General features: G+C 35.4%; 1 protein-coding gene across 7 annotated transcripts in view; it reads left to right on the top strand.

Moving 5' to 3' along the window:
* LOC107101422 (collagen alpha-1(XI) chain-like) overlaps window positions 1–21,934 on the top strand; it is a 36,108-nt gene extending 14,174 nt beyond the window's left edge. For 2 of the 7 annotated variants that reach the window (XM_015400326.1, XM_015400325.1), the window contains 34 exons: window positions 171–333; window positions 458–580; window positions 4,701–5,540; window positions 6,989–7,099; window positions 8,385–8,600; window positions 9,397–9,450; window positions 10,021–10,062; window positions 10,179–10,241; window positions 10,379–10,453; window positions 10,755–10,841; window positions 11,236–11,292; window positions 11,455–11,508; window positions 11,582–11,635; window positions 11,772–11,825; window positions 11,960–12,013; window positions 12,142–12,195; window positions 12,280–12,324; window positions 12,532–12,585; window positions 12,991–13,035; window positions 13,187–13,240; window positions 14,754–14,798; window positions 18,412–18,465; window positions 18,549–18,593; window positions 18,735–18,788; window positions 18,979–19,023; window positions 19,177–19,230; window positions 19,386–19,493; window positions 20,460–20,513; window positions 20,596–20,649; window positions 20,818–20,862; window positions 21,219–21,272; window positions 21,499–21,543; window positions 21,674–21,727; window positions 21,812–21,934. In XM_015400326.1, the coding sequence (XP_015255812.1) occupies window positions 171–333; window positions 458–580; window positions 4,701–5,540; window positions 6,989–7,099; window positions 8,385–8,600; window positions 9,397–9,450; window positions 10,021–10,062; window positions 10,179–10,241; window positions 10,379–10,453; window positions 10,755–10,841; window positions 11,236–11,292; window positions 11,455–11,508; window positions 11,582–11,635; window positions 11,772–11,825; window positions 11,960–12,013; window positions 12,142–12,195; window positions 12,280–12,324; window positions 12,532–12,585; window positions 12,991–13,035; window positions 13,187–13,240; window positions 14,754–14,798; window positions 18,412–18,465; window positions 18,549–18,593; window positions 18,735–18,788; window positions 18,979–19,023; window positions 19,177–19,230; window positions 19,386–19,493; window positions 20,460–20,513; window positions 20,596–20,649; window positions 20,818–20,862; window positions 21,219–21,272; window positions 21,499–21,543; window positions 21,674–21,727; window positions 21,812–21,919 (3,118 nt within the window). In that variant the 3' untranslated portion in view covers window positions 21,920–21,934. The remainder of the gene's footprint in view (window positions 1–170; window positions 334–457; window positions 581–4,700; window positions 5,541–6,988; window positions 7,100–8,384; window positions 8,601–9,396; window positions 9,451–10,020; window positions 10,063–10,178; window positions 10,242–10,378; window positions 10,454–10,754; window positions 10,842–11,235; window positions 11,293–11,454; window positions 11,509–11,581; window positions 11,636–11,771; window positions 11,826–11,959; window positions 12,014–12,141; window positions 12,196–12,279; window positions 12,325–12,531; window positions 12,586–12,990; window positions 13,036–13,186; window positions 13,241–14,753; window positions 14,799–18,411; window positions 18,466–18,548; window positions 18,594–18,734; window positions 18,789–18,978; window positions 19,024–19,176; window positions 19,231–19,385; window positions 19,494–20,459; window positions 20,514–20,595; window positions 20,650–20,817; window positions 20,863–21,218; window positions 21,273–21,498; window positions 21,544–21,673; window positions 21,728–21,811) is intronic. The other 5 variants (XM_015400327.1, XM_015400329.1, XM_015400328.1 and 2 more) reach the window with 5 other exon arrangements.
* The last annotated feature ends 623 nt before the right edge of the window (window positions 21,935–22,557 follow it).

The following is a 22,557-nucleotide window of genomic DNA, read 5'->3' as shown; positions in this document are numbered from 1 at the left end:
AACCAGCAGCAACCAGCTTGTAACTGGTGGAAATTATACGATTTTTGTGTTTTTGGGGATTAAAAATAATAAGTCTCTGGAAATGAAGAACAACTCAGTGGATAAGTTGATATTATTGTTTGGGTTTGATCACATGCTTGTTGTTTGCTGTTCCTCCTACTTGTCTCTAGGTGGCATCGGATTGCTTTCTCTGTTTCAAAGAAAAATGTGACACTGCTGCTGGACTGCAAGAAGAAGATGACCCGTCCTCTGCCCAGAGGCAATAAGGCTGAGGTGGACACCAATGGCATCACAGTGTTTGGAGCTCGTCTGCTTGATGAGGAAGTTTTCCAGGTGAGGATCTAAGGAACTTATTACAACCTGACTTTACATTATTTCATCACATTTTGAAATTAATTTGTTTTAACTTAAATAAAACTTATCTGTATTAATACTCATATCCACTTTTCCTTGACAGGGAGACATCCAGCAGCTGTTAATCGCCTCCAACCCTCAGGCTGCTTATGACTTCTGTGAACACTACAGCCCTGACTGTGACTCCCCTCTGCCCAAGACCCAAGCTCAGGATCCCAACACATATGTGAGTAACAGACCTAACAGGGGGGCGATACTTCGTCTTTAATAAACCGACATCCCTTCACCTGTTTTAGTCACATATTAGATAAAATAGAAGATAAATAACTTGAATCAGGACACATCTGTAGCTCCAAAAAATCTCGCCCAATCAGAATTTATGGACCTATTTTTTTCACACACTTTCTGTTGATATAAACATAAAGAACATATTAAGTTAACTACACTCACAAAAGTGTTTGATCCAAATTTTAATATTTATGTTATTTTATTACGTAATCAATGACAAGATGCATAATTATTTGCATTATAAAATGTATTGATTTGAAACACATTATCATCAGGTTTATGTATTTAGTATAAATAAAGTAAACTTACTCTTAATTAATACTATGGAGTGTCTTTACTTCAAATAAATACAGTTTAGTGTTTGAATTGCACACATGTAAACTGATTATTATGCAATTCTAGCAGCAAACTTTATGTATATAAAATAAATAACACAAAGTGTTGATTATGAGTTGGTAAACTTCATACATTTTGAATATATGAACCTGATTATTATGTATCTTAACAAAATAATCTAAATTAAACTAATAAATATGCATCCTGTAAGGTTTATTTATTAGGTTTGTATTAAAATTATCCAAGAAAATTAATTGGGAATTGTTATTGTGGAATTGTGATATTGTTATTTAATAGAATTAGATAAATCTTAGAAATTGGGTGAAACATTTTTGTGAGCATAACCTTTTAAATAAGCAATTTGAAAAGAAGAAAAATACACTAAAAAAATTTCAGAAGACCAATGCAACTTTATTACAGACATATTTTAATAGATATTTTTAGTTTTGTTTATTCAGCTCTGGAACAAAAGTGCTGTGTTAATTTAACTTTTCACTTTCTTTTTATTGTGTAGCAAATTTTCTTTCCCAATAGATTTAAAACATCTATTTTTTCCATTGGTTTATTATTAACGTGTGAGGAGTACATGAGCCTATGTAGATATAATCAAACAGTGAGATCAGCGGCAGATTTCTGAACTGTAATTCCTCAGGTTCAGATCAGGTCATCTGATAAAACCATCAAAGTTCTGCTCCCCTTTCTGTCTTCCTCATGCACCCTTGTCATCAACAACTGTTTGTATCTATCCCACTTCCCCTCCACCTCTACAGTCTGTGTCCTGGGGGTATTTAGAAAAGCAGACGGCTTTTTATTTTCTGCTCCTGTAAAGATTTATTTCATTTTAATCATGACTTCCCTGTTTTCCCTGTTTTCTGCTCTGCTGCAATGGAACACAGAAAGGTGGGGGTAAGAGGATGATACAGAAAAACATCAATGTTTGCCATGCTTTGTTCAGATGGATTGAAATAAAGAGAACATCAGCACAACATGAACTTTAAATTCCGATTGGTTTGGTGGTGAAATTGTGACATAGGACTATGGCTGAAGGTCTGCTTATGGTGGAACCTGCTTGCTTACTGAGACTGGTCGGTCAGAATTCACTCTAGGCTTTGCTGTTTTGCATAGTTGGGGACTTTTGTTTTATACAGGCTGCATCACAGATTTGATTATTCAAAGAAGGTTCATCTGCATGCATCCATCCAAAGTACCCATCTATCATGAGCTTGCATGCCTGGTCCTACTCAGTGTGATCATCAGACACAGTTTGTCTCCACTGCCATGTTGATGTTGTTGTGATGACTTCTCCTGGAATGCATTGAATTCCCTGTTTTTACTCCACCGCTGCTTTTATGGTTTTCTCATTCATCAGGGTGGATTATCTATTGAATTCTATTCCATTGGTAACTTTAAGCTTTATAAAAAAGACTCAGATGAAGTGAGAAACAAAAGGTTTGCATTGTTCCGTCACCCCATTGCTTTCCATTGCAGATTCTCAACTCGGTACTTCTTGCTTTTTACTTTTCTTCTTTTTTTCGCTCCATAACCCTTCCTTATTTCCTTTACCTCTTTTAGTTTGTTTTTTTTGCTTTCATTCATCTTCCTGTCTGACTCCATCTCATCCTTTTTATCTGTCTTACAATCATTTAATCCCTCCGTCTTTCTCAGTACTTTGATGAGGACCAGGATGACCTTTACTGCCCCTATTATTATTATCCCATCATTATAAGGAAAACCAGGTTTTCCCTCCTCCTCTGCACCCCCTCCTCCCCAACCTGGAGACCCAAAATAATGGAGCAAGAAGGAGGGAAAATGATATTTGGGTTGAGGAATGAAACAAAAAGAAAAATTTAACATGATAAACAGCAATAAAAGAATCCATGATATAAAGTCAACTTGCTAAATATAAGATATAACCTAAATGTATTCTACATATTTGTTGAGGTTATGTATAAGGGCTTACCTTTTTATTTATTTTTTTATTTTATTAACTGACTTAAGGATCTCTCATCAGTTATCACTCTTTACCTCCTTTTTTTATTTCCCTTTCTAATTAATCAGGTTTGACCTCCTAAACATCCTCTTCATATCTACCATTTGTCGTAAATCACATTATGTCTGTTTCCTGTCATTAACATGTTGTCATGTATGTATGTATGTGTAATTGTCCACATTGTGGCCAAGTGGCGGCACTGATGAGGTGTAGGGATGGTTGTTTTAGCATACACAACACACCTGTAATTCATTCCCACCATTTATGGTTATTTATTAGGGTAAATCTGCAATTCCCATTATGTGTGTTTTAGACTTTTAATTTTCAATCTCACTTCTTGGAAAGAAGCTGAAAGTATTTTTGTATTTTTTGTATAATTTATTGAAGGTGAATGTTTTACAAATCTTTAACAATAAACAGTGGAATGTACAGAAATGGCCATTTAAAATTATTCTATTAATATTTAGATTTTACAGAAGTTGATTAAAAGTAAAATTTAGTTCAAGCTAAACTTTTATATAAATATAAAAATGCCAAATCTGATATTCCTAAATATTCCTTATGGGTTAGGAGAATTAGTTTTAAATTAATGAATCCAGACAAAGAAATTCTGATAATAAAATATTTAGATTTTGTTAAATCTAGAGTCTCTTTTATGTGCGTTAAAGGTGAACTCCATCAATTTAAAACAAAACCTCTTTTTTTTTTTGCTTTTCAATGTTTTATTATTTGCATGATCTGAAAAGTTATTGTTGCATGAAGTTCCTGTCTTTTGTATTATGCGTTCATTTTTTTCCAGTTATTTCACTGCATGGTTATACAGCTCAGGTTTGCATTATATTCAAATAATTCATGCATGTTTGTTAAAGTTTGTATAAAAAAATATGTGATCATTTTGTCATTGCCACTACTGAGCCTATATTACTCTTTAAGGTATTTGTCTTTTGATTTTTTTACATTTTCAATGTATCTTTAGAACAAACCATTTTTGTTTGCATGTCTTTACTTTCAACAGTGGAACATAAAATAATATTCTTGTTTCTTCTTGTTCGTGTGCTTTTGTGTATGTGTGTGATTTCCTTTACCTAACATGTTGTTGCATGTCTTCCTAACAGTAAGCTGCTGTCCTTTGCATGCTTTAACTGTTGGTTTTCTAGTTGAACCCATTAATGCAGTTCTGCATCGGTTTAGTGCATCAGTGGTGTGTGTGATGTGGGATTGTGTTTACAGTGTGTGTGTGTGTGTGTTAAAACAGCTGGCTTTAGCTGACTGGTCACACCCCCCAGTGCCTCTACTAAACCACAACCTCCAGTTACTTAGAGAGCAAAGATGCTGCTTTTATTTGATGTTGGGAATGGCATTACTGGAGAAAACAGCAAATGTAAAAAAGAAAGGATGCATTATAGGATTATTATCAAAATACCAACATTTCTTAAACTTATCTTGTAACTCCACTGCTGACTGTTGTTTTATTTAGACGTAGACTTCTGCTGTATCCAGTAATGCCTGCACAGTCTCAGTAAATCATCCAGACCTTAGCCATCTTTATGTCACTGTTTGTCAAAACACCCACTCTTGTCTTTTTGTCTCTTTCTGTCAATCCTTTGTTTGTGCTTTTCATCTTCCTCCCAACCCCTCCGTGTATCTTTATCATCTACCCTCCCTCCCTTTCTCTGTCCGTTTGCAAATTCTACATTACAAATACTCTACAAACTATTTTACTGGATATTAGAAGAAAGCGGTCAATGGAAAAGCAGCTCCCCCTAAGCCCCTTCTTGCAAAAGCTAAACCCACTCCAGCAAAGTCAGCCAAGAATGGACCTTACAAGCTGGTAGTCAAGCCCCCGATGCCCACCAAGGCATCTAAAGCTTCTAAAACTAAATCATCCAAAGTAAAACCCACTCCAGCACAGATCCTGTTGTCTAAGATCAAGCCAACTGCAGCAAGTAAATCAAAACCCACATCTGCTCCAACTAAGAATGGAAATGGTAAACCAGCTGTTCAGAAGAAATCAAATGGTGGAGCTAATACCAATTCTAATGCAAATGGGAAGACATCCAATGGCAACAGCAAGGCTCAAACCAAAACAAATGGAAATGGGAAGCCCTCTGTAGTGTCGAAGGTGAATGGAAACGGCAACGGCAAAGCTCCGACGCCGAAGAAACCTGTTGGAAATGGGAAAGTTACCGGGAAAGTTAATGATGCAGCCAAAGCTAACGGCAACAGCAAAGCAAAGACTGCGGTTTCCAAAGCACCCAAACCCACAAAAGCAGCTCCTTCAAAAACAGCGAAACCTGCTACAACCAAAGTTCCTGTAGCAAAGGCCCAAGCAGGGTCCAAAGTGAACACTAAGGTGGTCAAACCAACTGCCGGCAAACCTGTGAAGGCTTCAAGTCCAACAAAACAAACTTCAACAACTGCAGCCGTCCGACCCACTCCACCTAGACCCACAAAAGCCAAGATGGACAACAACAATGTGAAATCCCACCACAGACCCTTCCCACCGTTTGGCAAGGCTTCACAGGGTGGATCTGTTGTCAAAACTAAGAAAGTTACCAACGGTTACCCAGAGGTACAACATGAGGGTTCATGTTTGGTTCCAAGTGTCCACAGATTTATGCTCTGCTCTTCCATTCTCTTTGCCTGCCTCGTCCATCATGTGGGATCTGCAGTAAAATCACAGCTGATAAACAGATTTTGGTGTAAATCCTCACTGATGAACCAGCTCGCTGTCTGAATGGAAGTTGGTTAATGCAAGCATTCTGCCTTCTTGTCTTTGCATATATCATATGTTCCTCCCAACCTTCCCAACCTCTCCATATGATATGATCCTGCAGCACACACTGAAGCATGGCTCTATGGCTTAAATATACAGCTTTGTTGTTTGTTTGTTTTTTTTACTTGACTTAAGGATCTGAATCCCCAAGAGTAATTTTACCTGGAAACAGTCAGATAATGGGCGTGTGTTATTATAATACAGCAGCCAGGAAGAAATATCTTTTATAAAACTTAAAATGTTGCTGCAGAACAAACCTCCACCTGTCGCTTTGTCACTGTCTGGCTATTATTGGCCTCTTTCTGACTTTGATCTTATTGATTTTTGTTGATTTTTAATTAAATATGAATACAACAGCTTCACAGAATCTATGGCAAGCTTTAAGCATCTATTAACATCTTTGTAGATTTATTCTTTAAGGTAAATGGTATATTAAATGACTAAAGTCCAGGTCTGTGAGGCTGTTAAGTCACTATGTCTCCGTTTTTTCTGACCTTGGTTGAAACTCGACATTCTGAAGCATCAAGCTGGGATGTTTTCTTTTGCATCAGATGGATCGATGCCAGCGTTGTTGCTTCCAATAAGAGCAAACTTCACACTTTTTAAACCTTGGCTTTTAAGCTCTGTAAAGCAAAACCTGTACAAGAATTGCATGGGAAGAAATTTCAGTTAAGTCTCAATGACTTTGCAAATCTTCCATATTGCATAAAGTCTTTGATGCTCTAAAAGCAACTGAAACTTCTTTTCTATGATGGCTCTTTGCAAGATTAAAATGTGCATCACCAGTGGAAACCTACGACGGAGTATGAGGGAAAATAAAGTAATGATATTATGAGAATAAAGTTAAAAAATATGGGTTCTATGAACTTAAAGTTGTAATATTATGAGATTAATGAAGAAGCCTATTTTAATTTTAACTTTTACATAAAAAGGTTAGGCTGCAGTTTTGGTAAACTTGATTAATTGTCTGTTAGGGCTTGTGTCTCAGTATTACAACTTTTTTCTTATATTTTTATTGCTTTATTCTCGTAATGTTAAGACTTTACTGTAATAACTTTAAAAAAAAAAAAAAAACTCTTCTTAGTATGGCCCTAGTACTCTGTTGTGAAAACCTTTCACTGGTGACCACAGTTTGACGATGAGTTGAGGTTTCTGGCTAAAGCAGAACCAACTAACCCTGCTCTCCCAATCAACTCTGCTTACTTCCTCTCTGTTCACAACTTCCTGTCAACCTGACCAATCAGGATGTAGAATATTCTGAGGCTGGCCACACCCCTACAGACGATTATTACTATGAGGAGATGGTTCCACAGGCAGACGGTGAGGTGTTTGGAGAGGAAGAAATACCAGTTCAGGTAAAAGGAAAATCACACGCATTGAACCATGTCAAAGAAAAAAAAATCTTCTATGAATTTATCACATTTGTCTATTAAACCAAACAGCTAAGCAGTAAAACTTTATTATTCTTATCAGAATAAAACCATTTTGTTAGCTGTATGACGGTGAGCCCAGTCCTTGTAGTTTAACTCTTTCCTTTTACATTTTTCTAACCATTCATCATTTTACTGTCAGCACAAAGTAACATGTGAGAGAAAACTCCTTTAAAAGAGAATGCACCACATTCATCTCCTGCTTCATCAAACATGTTTATGTGGCTCCTTCTCCTTCACTGCAAGGTTCCCGACTTGTTCTCAGATCAAGATGCTTCATTAAACCCAAACAATCTTGGGATAAGAACAAAAACCTTGTGATGAAAAAGACCCACATGATGATATTTGATGTCAAGTTTCACCACAGAGGAGATGGATGTAATCCATTCTTATTTAAAAGAAAAACAAACTGGAAAACAGCTGCTGCTGAAGGTTCCTTAATGACGCTAACATGTTGTTTGTGATCATTTCTTATTTGTTCAATAACATATCAAAGATAATTAATTACTTATTAATGTAAGTTGATTTTATGGAACATGTTTTGCCAACTTTGGTGCTAAAATCTGAAAGAAGTTTGGTGAAACTTTTAATTTGATTAGAAATGCCAGTTGAAATGCTTCTATTAGTGTTTTCATATCAGCATCCATATTGGATTATTAACCTTTATGTCTAGAAAGATGTTCGGTAAGTACACATGTGAGATCTTTGTTTTGCTTTGGGTAGAACTTAGCAGAAGTTTGTTTTCACAAAGCTTTTCATTATCCGTTTGCATCCAGAAAACATAAGATAAAGGCTCCTGTATAAACCTGCTTTAATTTTGAATCAAACTCTTTAAAAATTATATTCATTTATCATTAAAAACAAGCTGGTAAGGAAAAGTTTTGGTGAAAACTGGTTAGATAAAGATTGATTTTGGATGAAAAACAGAAGATTTATAGTGGTAAGGTACATTTCCTTAATTTACTTTAAAAAAGACTGAATTAAGGATTGATCAGGTTTTTAGAATCTGCTTCATTATGTTTTTTTTAATAAGGTAAGTTATATTTAAACTGTCCTTCTTCTGGTACACCTTCTTTTTTTCTACCCCCTTTGTTTCTAAACATCTTCCATCTCATTGCTTTCTCTTCCCTCTCTTGTATCTTTATTTTCCTCTATTTTTCTTTGGGGTCTTTCCATCCATCTTTTATGGGCTGTAATAAACCCATCACAGCCTCAGGTAGAACCAGCCTTGGAAGGAGAGGAGCTGGATGCCACCAAGGCAGGCGGTGTGGGAGAAGAAGTTTTCACGGAGGATTATGTGACTGGAGACTTGGGCATGAGGGAATATGATTATTCCTATAAGGACTACAATGAGCCGGAACCAGAGACCGTGAAGGCTGAGGACCACTTTGGTCCAGCCCTGTCCGCTGTGACGGACGAGGGAGGCGTAAGTATTTTAGCTTTTGAAGCAAAAATCCGTTTTAACCAATCAGGATTTCTGGTCTTTGATTAATTGTTTTCAATATCTTCTCAATGATCTGGTTGAGTTAGCCATGAGTCAAAGGTCTGGACCTGTTGACTTTTTCATTTACCCTAAACCGACACAGAGCTGATACATGTATAATCCACTGTTGGTAACGTAAACAAATACTTAAAATATTTAAAATAAAAACAAAAGTTAATTCAAATATTTCCACAGTAATCCAGGCCAAACTCAATCAGTCAGAGAAATAAGTTGAATGCAATTAAAGACCTTGAAGTTACAGTGTTGGTTGAAAATGTTATTTTCTAAGTACATACTAGTTAAAACAATGCTACAGCTAGTACTGGTTTGAGGCTGAATCACTAACCATACATTCAACATACACTGAAAAAATATAATGAAAAGGCATCAGCTTTCAGGATGTTTTTTGCGGTGTATGCAAACAGTAAAAGTACTAGTAATAGTAGTAGTAGTAGTATTAGTAGTAGTAGTAGTAGTAGTAGTAGTAGTAGTACTAAGCTTTTTCTCTGCAAAGAATGTAGAAAAGTTTTGGACCAAGACCCTGGAGACCAGTATTGGTAACTGAATATCATCTTAATGGGATTTGTGTGTTTATATTTAATGTGCATCATGGTGGTGATTGCTTTGATTGTTTATGTTCTCAAAGTTAATGCAGTACATGTTCTGATTTTGGCCTGGATTTGTTAGTAGCTCCATAATGATTTTGTTGTGTTCCTGGATGCCTGTGTGTTTTCCTCAGGTCGGCATCAGAGGCCAGAAAGGAGAAAAGGGAGAACCAGCAGTCCTGGAGCCTGTGAGTGTATTTTTTGCTATGTGGGAATAAGTGACAATGTTTCAGGTTTTATTCAAGATATCTTAATATGAACAAATACTTATTTTAACCAAAGGTCAGAACTTAGATGATTACTTGTTAACCACGTTTCACTATCATGGATATTTATGATAAAGTAGTGAATATTAATGTATAAATGTTTTTTGCTACTTTTCTTCACTTGATTTGGTAGTCTCGTAATTAGGGTGGAGAGTTTGCATTTTAGAAAGCCTCAAGTGGTCAGTTCAAGCCTCACAGGATGCTTATCTGGGTCCTTGAGCAAGGCACTTAGTTCCAAGCTGCTCCCTGAGGATAACTTAACTGGAATGTAGATTTGTAATAATAAAATAATGTTGTTTGTTATTGTAAAGCAGGTAACTACTAAACTTTAAGCTAAACTTAAAAGATGTTTTTATCTAATGAATATTGGAGTCAGTCATGTTTACTTCACAGTTTATCCTTTAGTACTATCATAGTAATACCTACTTCTGTATTGTGCAAACTGGGGCATCATCTTGTCTTCAGTTTTTGATTTATATTTCTGTTTTTCAGGGTATGCTGATTGAAGGACCTCCAGGACCTGAAGGGCCTGCTGTAAGTACTACATTAGCCTGTAGTTATATACCTGCTGTTAATGTTTAGGCTACATTGCATTATGTATTTATTAAACTCAACAGTTTATTTAAGTTATTTCATCTCTGTTTGTTCAGGGGCTTCCAGGACCTCCTGGTCCTTCTGGTCCTCCTGGGTCAGCAGGTGACCCTGGTGAGAGGGTGAGACTGTTCTCTGACTTTTTCTACCTGTGCAGATTAGTGATAAATATTGAATGATGGTTGTTTGAAAAAGTTCTTACTTATTTGCAGTATTTCTCCACCTCTGTTGGTGTTTAATGCTCCTCTGTGTTCTGCAGGGTGTTCCTGGTCGAGCTGGTCTGCCTGGAGCTGATGGAGTTCCTGGACCTCCTGGAACCTCAGTCATGCTGCCTGTAAGGAACCTTTTCTCATTTATCCTCCAGACATGATTTATCATTCTAATGATGGTGGTGAAGTGGATTTTAAAGAAGTCTGATTTTATAAATGCTTTTAAGTGTGTAATACTTTAAAGGTGTAATTATATTGTCTTATGTTTTCTTCTAAATGAAACCGAAAGTCGCCACTTGTCTTTTCTGCTGCTTCTGTCTGATTTCTATGTTCAGTGTTAGTTTTATTTGATTCAAAATCATTAAATCAATTATTCAGAACACAGATCTGACTTCTTTTTATAATATACCTATTTTCTTATTGCAGTTCCGCTTCGGACAGAGTGGGGGCGATAAGGGTCCTGTCGTTTCTGCACAGGAAGCCCAAGCAAGAGCCATCTTGTCCCAGGCCAGGGTCAGTTTTATTATTAAACCTTTCCACGGTGCAAAAAGTTTTTCATTCTATTAAATTGTGATGTTTTGCATTTAGTCATGCTGATCCAAGTTTAATAATTTTCCCAAGATCTTTCACATTTATTGGTCTCTGAGTTTGCTTTGATTTGATTACTAAATTATTAGCTAATACAAAGAAACCTAAATATTTGAAAAGAATTATCTCAGGATGTCAGTAAATGATGGGCTTTAAATGACATAAATTACACAGAAATAAATTAAGTCATTTCCCAACAGCACAGAAAGTTTGATATAGAGACAAGATTTTCTTTTTACTCAAAAGAAAATCTCAGTACACACTTGTGCGTCTCAATCATTACTGAGTTTAAAAGATTTAACTTAATTACTTTCTGCAGATGGCGCTAAAGGGACCTCCTGGACCAATGGGATTCACAGGTCGTCCAGGACCTCTGGTGGGTTTCCTGCTTAAAAAACTACAAGTTTGATCATTTTAACTGATCTCTAAATTAAGCAATCTGTTTATTAAAATTATGTTATTGTTTTTTTTTTTGTCTTTACCATCATTACTGTAGGAGGAATAAATTATTATTTCTATGATGTTTCCATTTGTTTAGGGAAGTCCAGGAAGTCCAGGTTTGAAAGGAGAGGGAGGAGACCCCGGTCCTCAGGTAACATTTCAGCAGCCTGGTCAGTTTAGAGGACAGGTATCTCAGAGTCTCACCTCTGGCCTCTTTCCTTTAGGGTCCCAGGGGTCCTCAGGGCGTGATGGGACCTCCTGGCAAATCTGGAAGAAGAGTGAGTAAAAACAGCAATTTAAACTATGTGGAGTTTTTCATCCATTAAGGAATTAACTTTCAGAAGTCCAGGAATATTTCTGAAAAAAAATCAGTAGAGAACCTGTTAAAAAGTGATGGATCATTTCCACTAACAGGGCCGGGCTGGTGCTGATGGTGCCAGAGGGATGCCAGGAGAGCCGGGAACCAAGGTTAGAAAATCTCCATTATTATTAACAAGAATCCAGTTTAATCCAAATCATCATCAACATTGGTAGTTTGTTTGTTATCTGCATTTTTAAACGACAGTAAACTGTTTTAATGTATTTTGTATTATTTGTTTTAGGGGGATCGTGGCTTTGATGGTCTTCCTGGTTTGCCTGGTGATAAAGGACACAGAGTGAGTAAAAAAAATTATTATTTATTGTCAGTTTCTGTTCAGGTTCTGTTCAGAGCTCAGATTGGTTATTAATTAACCAATTAGATTTAGAATATCTAAAGTATTCATCTAGAATTTCTTTAATTTAGGGTGACCCAGGTCCAATGGGACTCCAAGGATCCCCTGGAGAGGATGGAGAGAGGGTATGAAATACAATAAAACAGATTTTTACCTTTTAATCTATTAATTATGATCTATTCATCAGTTTGTTGTATCTGTGTTTGTAGGGAGACGACGGAGAAGTTGGGCCCAGAGGTCTTCCAGGTGAACCCGTGAGTGTTTCCATAACAACCAAAGAGATTTAACATATTTATTTGTTATGTTTCTGTGTAATAAATATTGTATCTGTAAATATTAACATTACATGATCTGAAAAATATAAATTTGTGTTGAGTTTGGGGGTCAGGGTTTTATGCTGTCTGCTATCTGACTAGATGTTGCCGTTATGGTTCTTATCGGTTCTGGTGTCTCTCTCTCAGGGACCTCGTGGTTTGCTCGGACCTAAAGGTCCTCCTGGAGTCCCCGGACCTCCTGTAAGTAAAATCAGGTGTAACTAAACTACTGTTTTATTTTAGCTGCATTTGGTTTAATGTGTCTGAACAAACAAAACCGGCTACTGAAATCAAACTGCAGCCTCAGTTTATCTGGAAGGAAATTCCAGTCTGAAAGTTTAAATGAACATTTGATCGTCTCACATTCTTTTCTAAACAAAACAACATCCTCTGAATCACAAGATAAACATGGATATGATATCAGACTCATTTCTCACTAATAGCATGAAGCTTTTTCCTTTAATTCATTACTTTAATGCAACAGAACAAGAATATAAACATTAATGATGGATATTCTGCTTTATTTGCTGATAAGTTCAGGTAAAGTATGTTTTAGACTTCAGCTGGTTTCAAATGATAAATTCTGTCTTCGCTGTTTCATTTTAGGGCGTTAGAGGAAATGATGGACCCCATGGCCCCAAAGGAAACCTGGTCAGTAACTCTCTGTAATCATCGTTTTTTTTATCTCTTTATGTAGTTTTCTATCCTCTGGTTGTTACAAATAAGTATTCAGAAATAAATTATCAGTGGTTTTATTCTGACTGTCTCTCTTCACTGTTTTTTCTGTCTTTCTGTTACTCAGGGCCCCCAAGGAGAACCAGGACCTCCAGGTCAGCAGGGAACTCCAGGAACTCAGGTGAGAAACAATCAGCTATCTATGAATTATGGACTCAGGTGTTTATTTTATCCATCCCGATAGTTTGTTTCAGTTACTATTAGGCTATCGGATTAAGCTGCATCTGATAGTCTTTAATTCTTTTAGTTGCAAAATATGTGGGATTGCTGACTTTCTTGTTTAGTGTTGTTTATTATCGAGTAATAAAATAACTATGAACTTTATTTTTTATCTAATTTTGAAAAAGGCATTTCAATAATCTCAGTCTCTTTAATGCCACCTTGCAGTTTACCTTCACCTAAATGTAAATGATAGACCAGAGTCAGGAATGGTTAAAGGTCAAAGATTATGTAACATAAAATACCTGCAGTGATTAATCAAATGTTTACCTTGGATAGTTTCAGTACAGCTTTGGCTGCAGCTAACAGCCTCAAACCCTGACATGTTTACATGGCTCTTCTGTGATTGACCAACATAAAGCAGAAATACATGCATCATAAAAACTATGCAAGTCACAACAGAAAGGTCAAGGAGAAAGATGTTGAGGTCCGAATAAGGAATAGGTCAGAAACTTTAATCTTTTCTGTGTTCTGGTCAGTAGTCTCAAAATCTTCCGAGTTCAGCAAAAATTTGACCTTCCAAGATCTAGAAGGTTTGAAATTATAAGCCACACAAAGTGGCAGAGAAGATAAAATAAGATAGACATTATTGATCTCACAGTGGAGAAGTTCACTTGTCACATCAGCTCGACAGACAACGGAAGGCGCCAAAAGGAGGAAAAGGTGCCTGGGTTTAATACAATGCTGCTTTGATTGAGGAAACAGGAATTTGTAGAAGAGATCCACACAGGAGAATATGTAATGGAACAGCCGTTAAATATGCCCTTTACTAATGTGGCCTTTATGAAAACCCGTCTACAGTCTGACACAAACCATGTATGAAACAATGTTCAGATCAAAGAATGTTTATGCATTACTTTTACCGGTACCAACTGAGCTTTATCTGACTAACTGTGTGGTAATATTTATAGTAATCGATGTTCACAGAAACTCCACACAGGGGGTTAAATGTTTCTCTAGGTTCAAAAAGCTGCTTTAAAGATGCCCTAAAGGAAGTAAAGAAGTCACAAATAGATGAATAGAAGGCAATAGCTGCAGAATGGTGCAAATAAAAAAAATTGCTGTTGTTACAGAAAATAGTCAAAAAAAGGGAGTTACTATTCTGCATTGATTCCAACAAGAACAGCTTTAAAAAGCTGCAAACTTGCCCGAACAGAACAATGTAAGCCTGACCACTAGGGGGCGACAGATCGAAATATTTTTACTGTAGCTCTAAAAAAATATTGCAAAAACTGACCTTTTTTTATTTTATCAAACTTTCTGCTGGTCCTCCTGTTTATGCCTTTACTCTGGATTTGATCTCATCTTAATTTCTTTAAGTCTGCATTAGGATGCTTTTAAAAAAATAATTTCTACACTTTGGTTTGTTTCATAATTTCAGTAAGATTTAAACATTTGTTTTCTTTTTTTTGCAGGGATTGCCAGGACCTCAGGGAGCGCTTGGACCACCAGGAGAGAAGGTGAGAAGCCGGAAACAGTTTGAAGCTATTTTAGAAACCCTGACCTTTAGGGGAAAAAAAAAAAAACAGCTTTTACCAGAATTAGACTTTATTTTAGTAGTACAGAAATGCATAATAAATGGGTAAAAAATGCACTTAACTGGGCTGATTTTTCAGTCAGAAATCTAACAGATTAGCAAATTTATGCTCCATAACTTTGACTGTTTTTGTTCTTTTTTCTTGTTTTTTTTTCTGTTGTTTCTTTAACATTTAAAATAGCTAAATTTTTTTATTTCAGTTTCGTTTTTTTTAAAGAATCACAATGGAATAAACAAACTGTTTAAATTAATTAACTCTTCGAATGTAGAGAGGCAAAATGCTTAAAGGGTTTCTGCGAAAGTGAAATAAAGTAAAACAATAATTCAATAAAAATTTTATTATTGGACATTTAGGATAACAAAAACAGTAATGATAAAAGAAAAACAACATGTATGCAAATCCAAACTAACAATAGTTAATGTAAATATGAATAAACTTAAGAAAAGCACTATAAAACAATGGGAAAAAAACATTTATAAAAATACACCATATTTTTATATCAGTTTATGTTATATTATGCTAACATAATCAACAAAAACAAAGGTGTGATATTAACAGTACAAACATTTTTGTAACGCTGAAGAGACAAACTACTTCAAGACAAACAGGAAATCATGTAAAGGCCTTTTACTTTATGGGAAACCTAGAAATAAAAGAATTATATTTAAACAGTTTTAATCGCAAACGTTTTTAGGTCTGGAATATTCCTTTAATCAAAATGTATTGTATGAATAAAATTAGATATCTGTAATATAGTTTATTCTCCTCTCAAAGTTAAGAAACATTTCTCTGTAAAATTATCATGAGCCTTTCTTATTATACCAACATATTCACTGTTATCTGTTTATTTATATTTTATTATCACAGTCCGTATGACTTCTTTTCCTATCCAGACAACAAACCCAGTGAATGTTGTAGATGAAACCTGCAGTGTTTCCATAAAGGTCAAATACTCGAACAAACTGGATTAGTTTGAATTCCCTCAGAATAGGTTCCCTTAAAACTACGAAGCTTCAGCTAATAAACCAACACTGATGTCTTAATCAGTGAATTAAGACCTAAACTAGCATTAATCATTACTAGCTAAAACAACTTTGAATATTATTGTGGTTTAAATTTTTATACTTGAAGTAATTTATTAAGTTTATCTAGAAATAAAATCTGTCCTAAAGGGAACCTTGTGGGAGTCCAGATTGTAGATCAGGTTAATCAGTCATTTCTTATACAAGAAACAGTTTTTGGGTTAATTTATTTTATTTTTTTATAGACTTCTCCAAACCAAATCCATGCAGCTTTCTCACTTTTTATAAATTAAAGTACAACTATTTTGCTTCACTGACCCATGTAAAGAATAAAGTAAACAGTAAAGCCTTAAAAAAAACAGACTTCATATAGTTCAGCTCAAAGACTTTATATGTCCTCAGAAAGCTGTTTGTTTTTAGTGAGGGAAGAAGGTGGATGATGATCTTCTAGAAACTGTTGGTGACCCTCTGTAGAGCCTTGCTGTCTACCGTGGGTCAATCTGTGGAACATGAAGAGATTAAATCAGATTAGGTATCAGGCTCAGTGGATCAGCGCTACAATACGGCCAGCATCCCCTCAGGTTAAGACCTCTGATGATCGATACTGTACAGTACCGATACAGTATCAGGTCTTGCAGGCCAATAAAGACCATAATGACTCCCTATTGCTAAGGGGAGGACCTGTTCTGTCGGTTCCATTCGCATGTTTTCTAAGTCGTAACAAGGCTTTGCTGGGCTACTCTATAAAAGCCTGGAACTCAACGCTAATCCAGACATTTTAATTTGAGAAATTTTCCTGGATAGGAAGCGAAACGTCTTTGATCTTGGAAAACAAAGTCCAGTGGATTGCTTTTTTTTTAACTTTTTTTCTTTTTTGGAATTTTTGGAATATGAAACTATATTAATAGATCAACCTTATTGAATCTAAAGCTCGTGGAGTGACGATATGCTGACAGCAATCTATAAAGGTTCTCTCACCATCACCTTTCTTATAGGAATAGTTGTTCTAAACGTTTCAATATAGCCGAATCACTCATGTGTAATGGTGCAGCATGGATCACTATGCTGGAGGCTTTGCAACTGATAGAATGAGGAGGGAGCCCATTTTTAGGGATTACGATTATTTCCTGACCCATAATGATGACTGGGTTACGAGTGGATTCAACTCCCTAGATTAGAGAATTGCTTTTGGTTATATATATATATGCTGAGCAAGAGAGTGATCTATAAGACCCACACCATCCCTGTTCGTCACAGGTGTTAAAAAAATGGAGGCACAACTCCAAAGAAAAAAAAAATAGCTGGGAGAAAATGGACGCGGCGTCATGTACAGTCAGATTATTAAAAATAAAAAATAATCCACCAAAGTTTAGAAAACACCTAAATATAATTACCCAATGTAGCTGAATTATGACAAGTTTGCCCAAATTAAATCTTATAGATTGATCCACTTTTTATGTTATTGCTTTGTTTAGTTTTTTTATTATTATTTAAATTATTATTATCAATTTCAGCTGTTAACCACTCTGGGGTTCCTGCGAAACACCTTTTTTTAAACACAACACTCTGATTGAAGCAAAGAGTTACAGGAGTTAGGGGCAGAATAATTCAATAAAGTGTTTAATTCTGTAATTTAAAATAATTCTTTGAAATTATCCATAAATCTGAGATAATCCAGCCAGTGATGAGCGCAATGCTGCCTGGAAGTCCAGGTTAATATTAGTTCATACTTCAGACTCTGAAGGTGACTTTATTTAATGCTTTCTTTCATTTACTGTGGCTACCAGACAGATTTATCTGACCTCACTCACCAACACATCAACCTCTGCATCTGTTACCATTAATTAACATTAATCAGGCTCATTAACAAACACAATGACATTCATGCAGTGCTTTGTTTGGATCATTTATGTCTAAATGTGGACGTTTATTGGGACAAACATGAGGTGATGCAAACTTTGAGGAACAGCAGGAGAAATGCTTGGTTTTGAGCTTGAACCTGGTTTATAGACCAAGATTTATAAAAAAATAAAAATAAACAATTATAGCAGTTTATGCCATTTTCTGCTTTTTGTTGTACAAACCATTTTAGTATAAATCCTTTTCTAAATGAGACCCAGAAGCTTTGCTCTCAGTCTGTATGTCAGTGTAATGTTAGAAACAGAGATAAAGTTTACATATAGCAGTGTTTCATGGAGCTCTTGATGTTTAATGTGGGATTTGATAGAGTGGAGCACAGTGATGTGTTCAGTTGATGTTAGCTCTATATGCAAACTGCAGTCGGTATTCTATGAGGCTGCTGACTGGCAGCAGGACGATGATGAATGACAAAATTTATAAAGTTTCTTCAGATTTCTCAATTATGAAATTCACCTTGGAAAATAATCTCATTACAAATATGTTCCTACAAAACACAATCTAATTTCCTTATTGATGTTAAATGCATCAAAACAGCTTCCCTCTCTATTACCAGCTATTTGTTTATAATATATTTTAATTGATTTTGTCTGCAGGGGCCCACTGGAAAACCAGGTCTGCCTGGGATGCCAGGAGCTGACGGTCCTCCTGTAAGTTATTCTGATTGGTTTTATAATAACTGAAATGAATCTATTCAAAACTAAGCCTAGAGGGGTGTTTGTTTTATGTATAGGGTCACCCAGGAAAGGAGGGGCCACCTGGCACCAAAGGAAATCAGGTGGGTTGTTCTCTACCTTCATCCATGATTTTTCTTTTTTTATGAAAAAAAAAACCCAACATATTTAGACTTTGTAAAGTGAAAAGAAGAAACTTGAACTGATTCGTAATTTTTTAACTCCTCTTTTGATTCAATCTTCAGGGTCCAAACGGTCCTCAGGGAGCTATCGGCTATCCTGGCCCTCGGGGTGTAAAGGTCGGCACGTTTTATTTATATTTAACAAGCTCTTCACTTAAAATTATGTTTTTTTGCCTCAATATAAAGACATTTTAGTTTTGGGGAAATCATACATTGCATTTAAAGTAAAATAACCTGAGCCATTGTAGAGGTTCTTGTTTCCCATTTTCCATATCAGTGCACTGATAACGTTATCCTCTGATTTCAGGGAGCTCAAGGAATCCGTGGTTTAAAGGGTCACAAAGGAGAAAAGGTAAAACATTCATGCTTTAATTCCTCCATAATGACAAACATCATGCAAACATGGTGACCTGCTGTGTTTTACTTTAGTGACTAATAATATCCACCTAACACAAACAATATGAGGCTTGTTCTAAACTTTAATGTGTTTTTATTTTACCTTCAGGGAGAAGATGGTTTCCCAGGAGTTAAAGGAGACTTTGGTGTTAAAGGAGAGAGGGTAAAATTAATTATACCTCCTACTGGATTAAACATGAACTGATTGGAATTCATTAAATTTTATTATATTGATCATTTCATGTTTTACTTTGTGTGGTTACTTTCCATATATAGACATTTGGTGACTGAAGGCTTTGTTTATTATTCTGGTTGTAGGGGGAGATCGGACTGCCAGGACCCAGAGGAGAAGACGGTCCAGAGGGGCCAAAGGGACGTGTGGGGCCCCCTGGTGAGCTTGGACCACTTGGCCTGGCTGGAGAGAAGGTATTGACCTTTAATCAGGACCAGTCAAAATATCAGAATTCTATCGATCAATTATTTACTACTTTTTATTTATGAAAAAAAATCAATGTTACTGTAAATTCCACTATTTTATGCTGCAAGTAAAAAAGTTACCCACATATTTACAGCATAAATTTAAGCAGAGATTATTTAAAATCTGGCAGATTTAGGTTTAAAGTGGTAGAACAGAACAGTAACAGCTTGGAGCCTGAGCTCTGACTTGGATCTGATCTAGAATGAACTAAAGATTAGGGTGATGGAACGGAGGCCTCTCAACCTGAGAGATTTGGAGCTTAAATGTTGAGATAAACCATCTAAATACCAGAATAATAATCAATTAAAAAATAAAGGTTTGATAGCTCTATTGTCAATAAAATGAATCCATTGGTCATTGAGGACAATATTAATAGTTTTTGACAAGCTTTTCTTTATAAAATGTCAAAAAGAAACATATTTTTTTTGATTGATCATCCTATTAGATTTTCAGTTTTGATAGAGATCTGTCTCATTTCTAATCAGAAATAAACACAGTTTTATAAAGTTTATTTTGACTACGTTTGCCAGGATTAGTAAATTTCCTCTAAATTGAAATTTCTTAAAGATCAATTAATAGAGACATTATGCTGCCCTCTTTTGGTCATGTTACATTAATATATAATGTCATAATCACTACAGTTGTTATTGTTTCTTCTTTGTGTATTTAAACAATTTAAGGCAGTTTTATTTGGTGATATTACAGTACTATCTTATGTCAGTTGCTGTATCATCCCAAATTGCAGTTTTATTTAAGTCCTTTTCTATTTGTTGCATATAGCTTTGCCTACTAGTCGCTTCTGTTATGTTTTCTACTACAAACCTTATCTGTTTTGATCATTTTTAAAAGTTATAGAAGTGACGAAAAAAGATGGATGGGTTCTGTTATTAAATGCTGCACTTTTTTTCTTTCAGGGTAAACTTGGTGTTCCTGGACTTCCTGGATATCCTGGAAGACAAGGACCAAAGGTAGTAATGTACATCATGATGTATTAAGTTAGTAATTTATTTAAATATCTGATGATATTAAGATTCTTTCTTCTTTATTTAGGGATCTCTGGGATTCCCTGGATTTCCAGGGTCAAACGGAGAGAAGGGAACAAGGGTAAGATAATTTACCTGATCAGATATTATTTTCAGCTGAAATAATGATGTGATTTTGCATTTAGTTAAATTGCATAATTCACCACTCAATATTTTGCAGATTATTTTATGTAGAGTCTAATCATTTAGCTTACACCTCTGTTTAAAATCTTTTTATTTGTTTAATCAGGGTGTTACTGGAAAACTGGGACCAAGAGGACAAAGAGGACCAACGGTAATTATAATTTACCTTATTATCAAGCTGAAAAAAGCTGCACAATTTGATAATTTTATTCTGCAAAGAAAAGAAAATTCAACTGAACAAAGACCAGAGAATAATTTTAATGATAATTTTACTTTTGATGTCATTCAGCAACATTTTTAACTGTTGCTGCAGTTCGAGATTGAACCTCCAGGGGTCAGCAGAGAACCCTGTGTCTGCAGCTATTATTATTGTAGTAACATGAATATCATGGTTATGATTTATTTTAATGACATAATAGATTCTGCAGAGTTTATTGTTATTCTATTTTTCTTTTAATTTTATTTTTTATTGAATATTGATCAATAATTGGTGCTTATGTCTTTCAGGGCCCAAGAGGTCAGAGAGGACCAAGGGGAGCGACAGGGAAAGCAGGAGCAAAGGTTGGTTTAAACAATAATTCAGTCCAAACTGTCCAGAAGAACTGCATCCACATGTTTTCTTTACTACTGATATTTATTATTTAATCTATTGTTTTTTTAAAGACCTGAGCTAAAACATGTCATTACATCTGATTCATGTAAAACCTCTACTGGACTGAAGCTGAGCCAAAACAGGAAAATGTGTCATTTTCTGTTTGTTCAATTAATTATGTTATGTTTTAATTAGGGAACTTCTGGAAGTGATGGCCCCCCAGGTCCTCCTGGAGAGAGGGTGAGTGCTAATTTATGTTCCTCTGAATGGTAACTCTTTGCTGTAAATCTGCCAGTTCAAACCGTTTCACACACTTTTTCAGTCACATAGTGTCTGTTTCTAACAAATATCATATTCTCTGATAAACCAGGGTTTGCCTGGACCTCAGGGAGCCAATGGCTTCCCTGGACCCAAAGGACCTCCTGTAAGACATTTTAATAAAATGTTTCTTCAGCTTCTTCTGAACTTTCCATTATTTCCTTGCTTATTATTTTAATTAATGTTACAGGGACCCCCAGGAAAAGATGGGCTGCCTGGACATCCTGGACAGAGAGGAGAAGTTGTACGTTTTATTCATCTTTATTTAATTATCCATTTCATTATTTCTAAAACTTGAATTTAGAAGTCGGAGTTTGAGGTAAATGTGTTTCAGTTTCCTGCTTGTGGATCCTTGTCTTCTCCACGGCTCCACTGCTAAAAGCATGATATAGCATTTAAACATGTTGTCCTCTAAACACGAATAAAACCTGAACAACTGAACTATTGCTGCAAACAGAATAAAAAACATTTCTGCAAATAACCAGAGAAGAAAAGAGAAGTTTAATAACATCCTGTTGCTCTTTCCTTCTCACAATTACGACTTTCAGAGTGTTCCAGTTGAAATTCACAATTTGATTGTTGTAAATGTTGTCTCCTAGTGACAAATGTATGATACTTTTTTTTTTCCTGACCTGTGAACATTAGAGACATTCAGACTGCCTGAATGTCTTTATGTTTGTTAAACATTTAGCAATTAATTTATTCTATAAAATTATGAAATATTTGAAATTTTTTTTGGTTTTTTTAATCACTACATGTTACATTAAATCACATGTTGAGCTTCCTTCAGCAAAACCTAAACATCATTTAATAAGACAAGATCTTACAAACCAAATGGAAACCAAGTGCCATATGGGTAAAAAAAAAATCTACAAAAAGCAATAGTATAAATAAAATACAAGGTGAATAAAATAAGCAATAAAATAAGCAGTAATA

Source organism: Cyprinodon variegatus, unplaced genomic scaffold, assembly GCF_000732505.1.
Source record: "Cyprinodon variegatus isolate N-32 unplaced genomic scaffold, C_variegatus-1.0 Scaffold1093, whole genome shotgun sequence".
NCBI classification, from domain to species: Eukaryota; Metazoa; Chordata; class Actinopteri; order Cyprinodontiformes; family Cyprinodontidae; genus Cyprinodon; species Cyprinodon variegatus.
The sequence above is the reverse complement of the archived record's forward strand: the minus strand, read 5'-3'. Positions and strand labels throughout refer to the sequence as shown.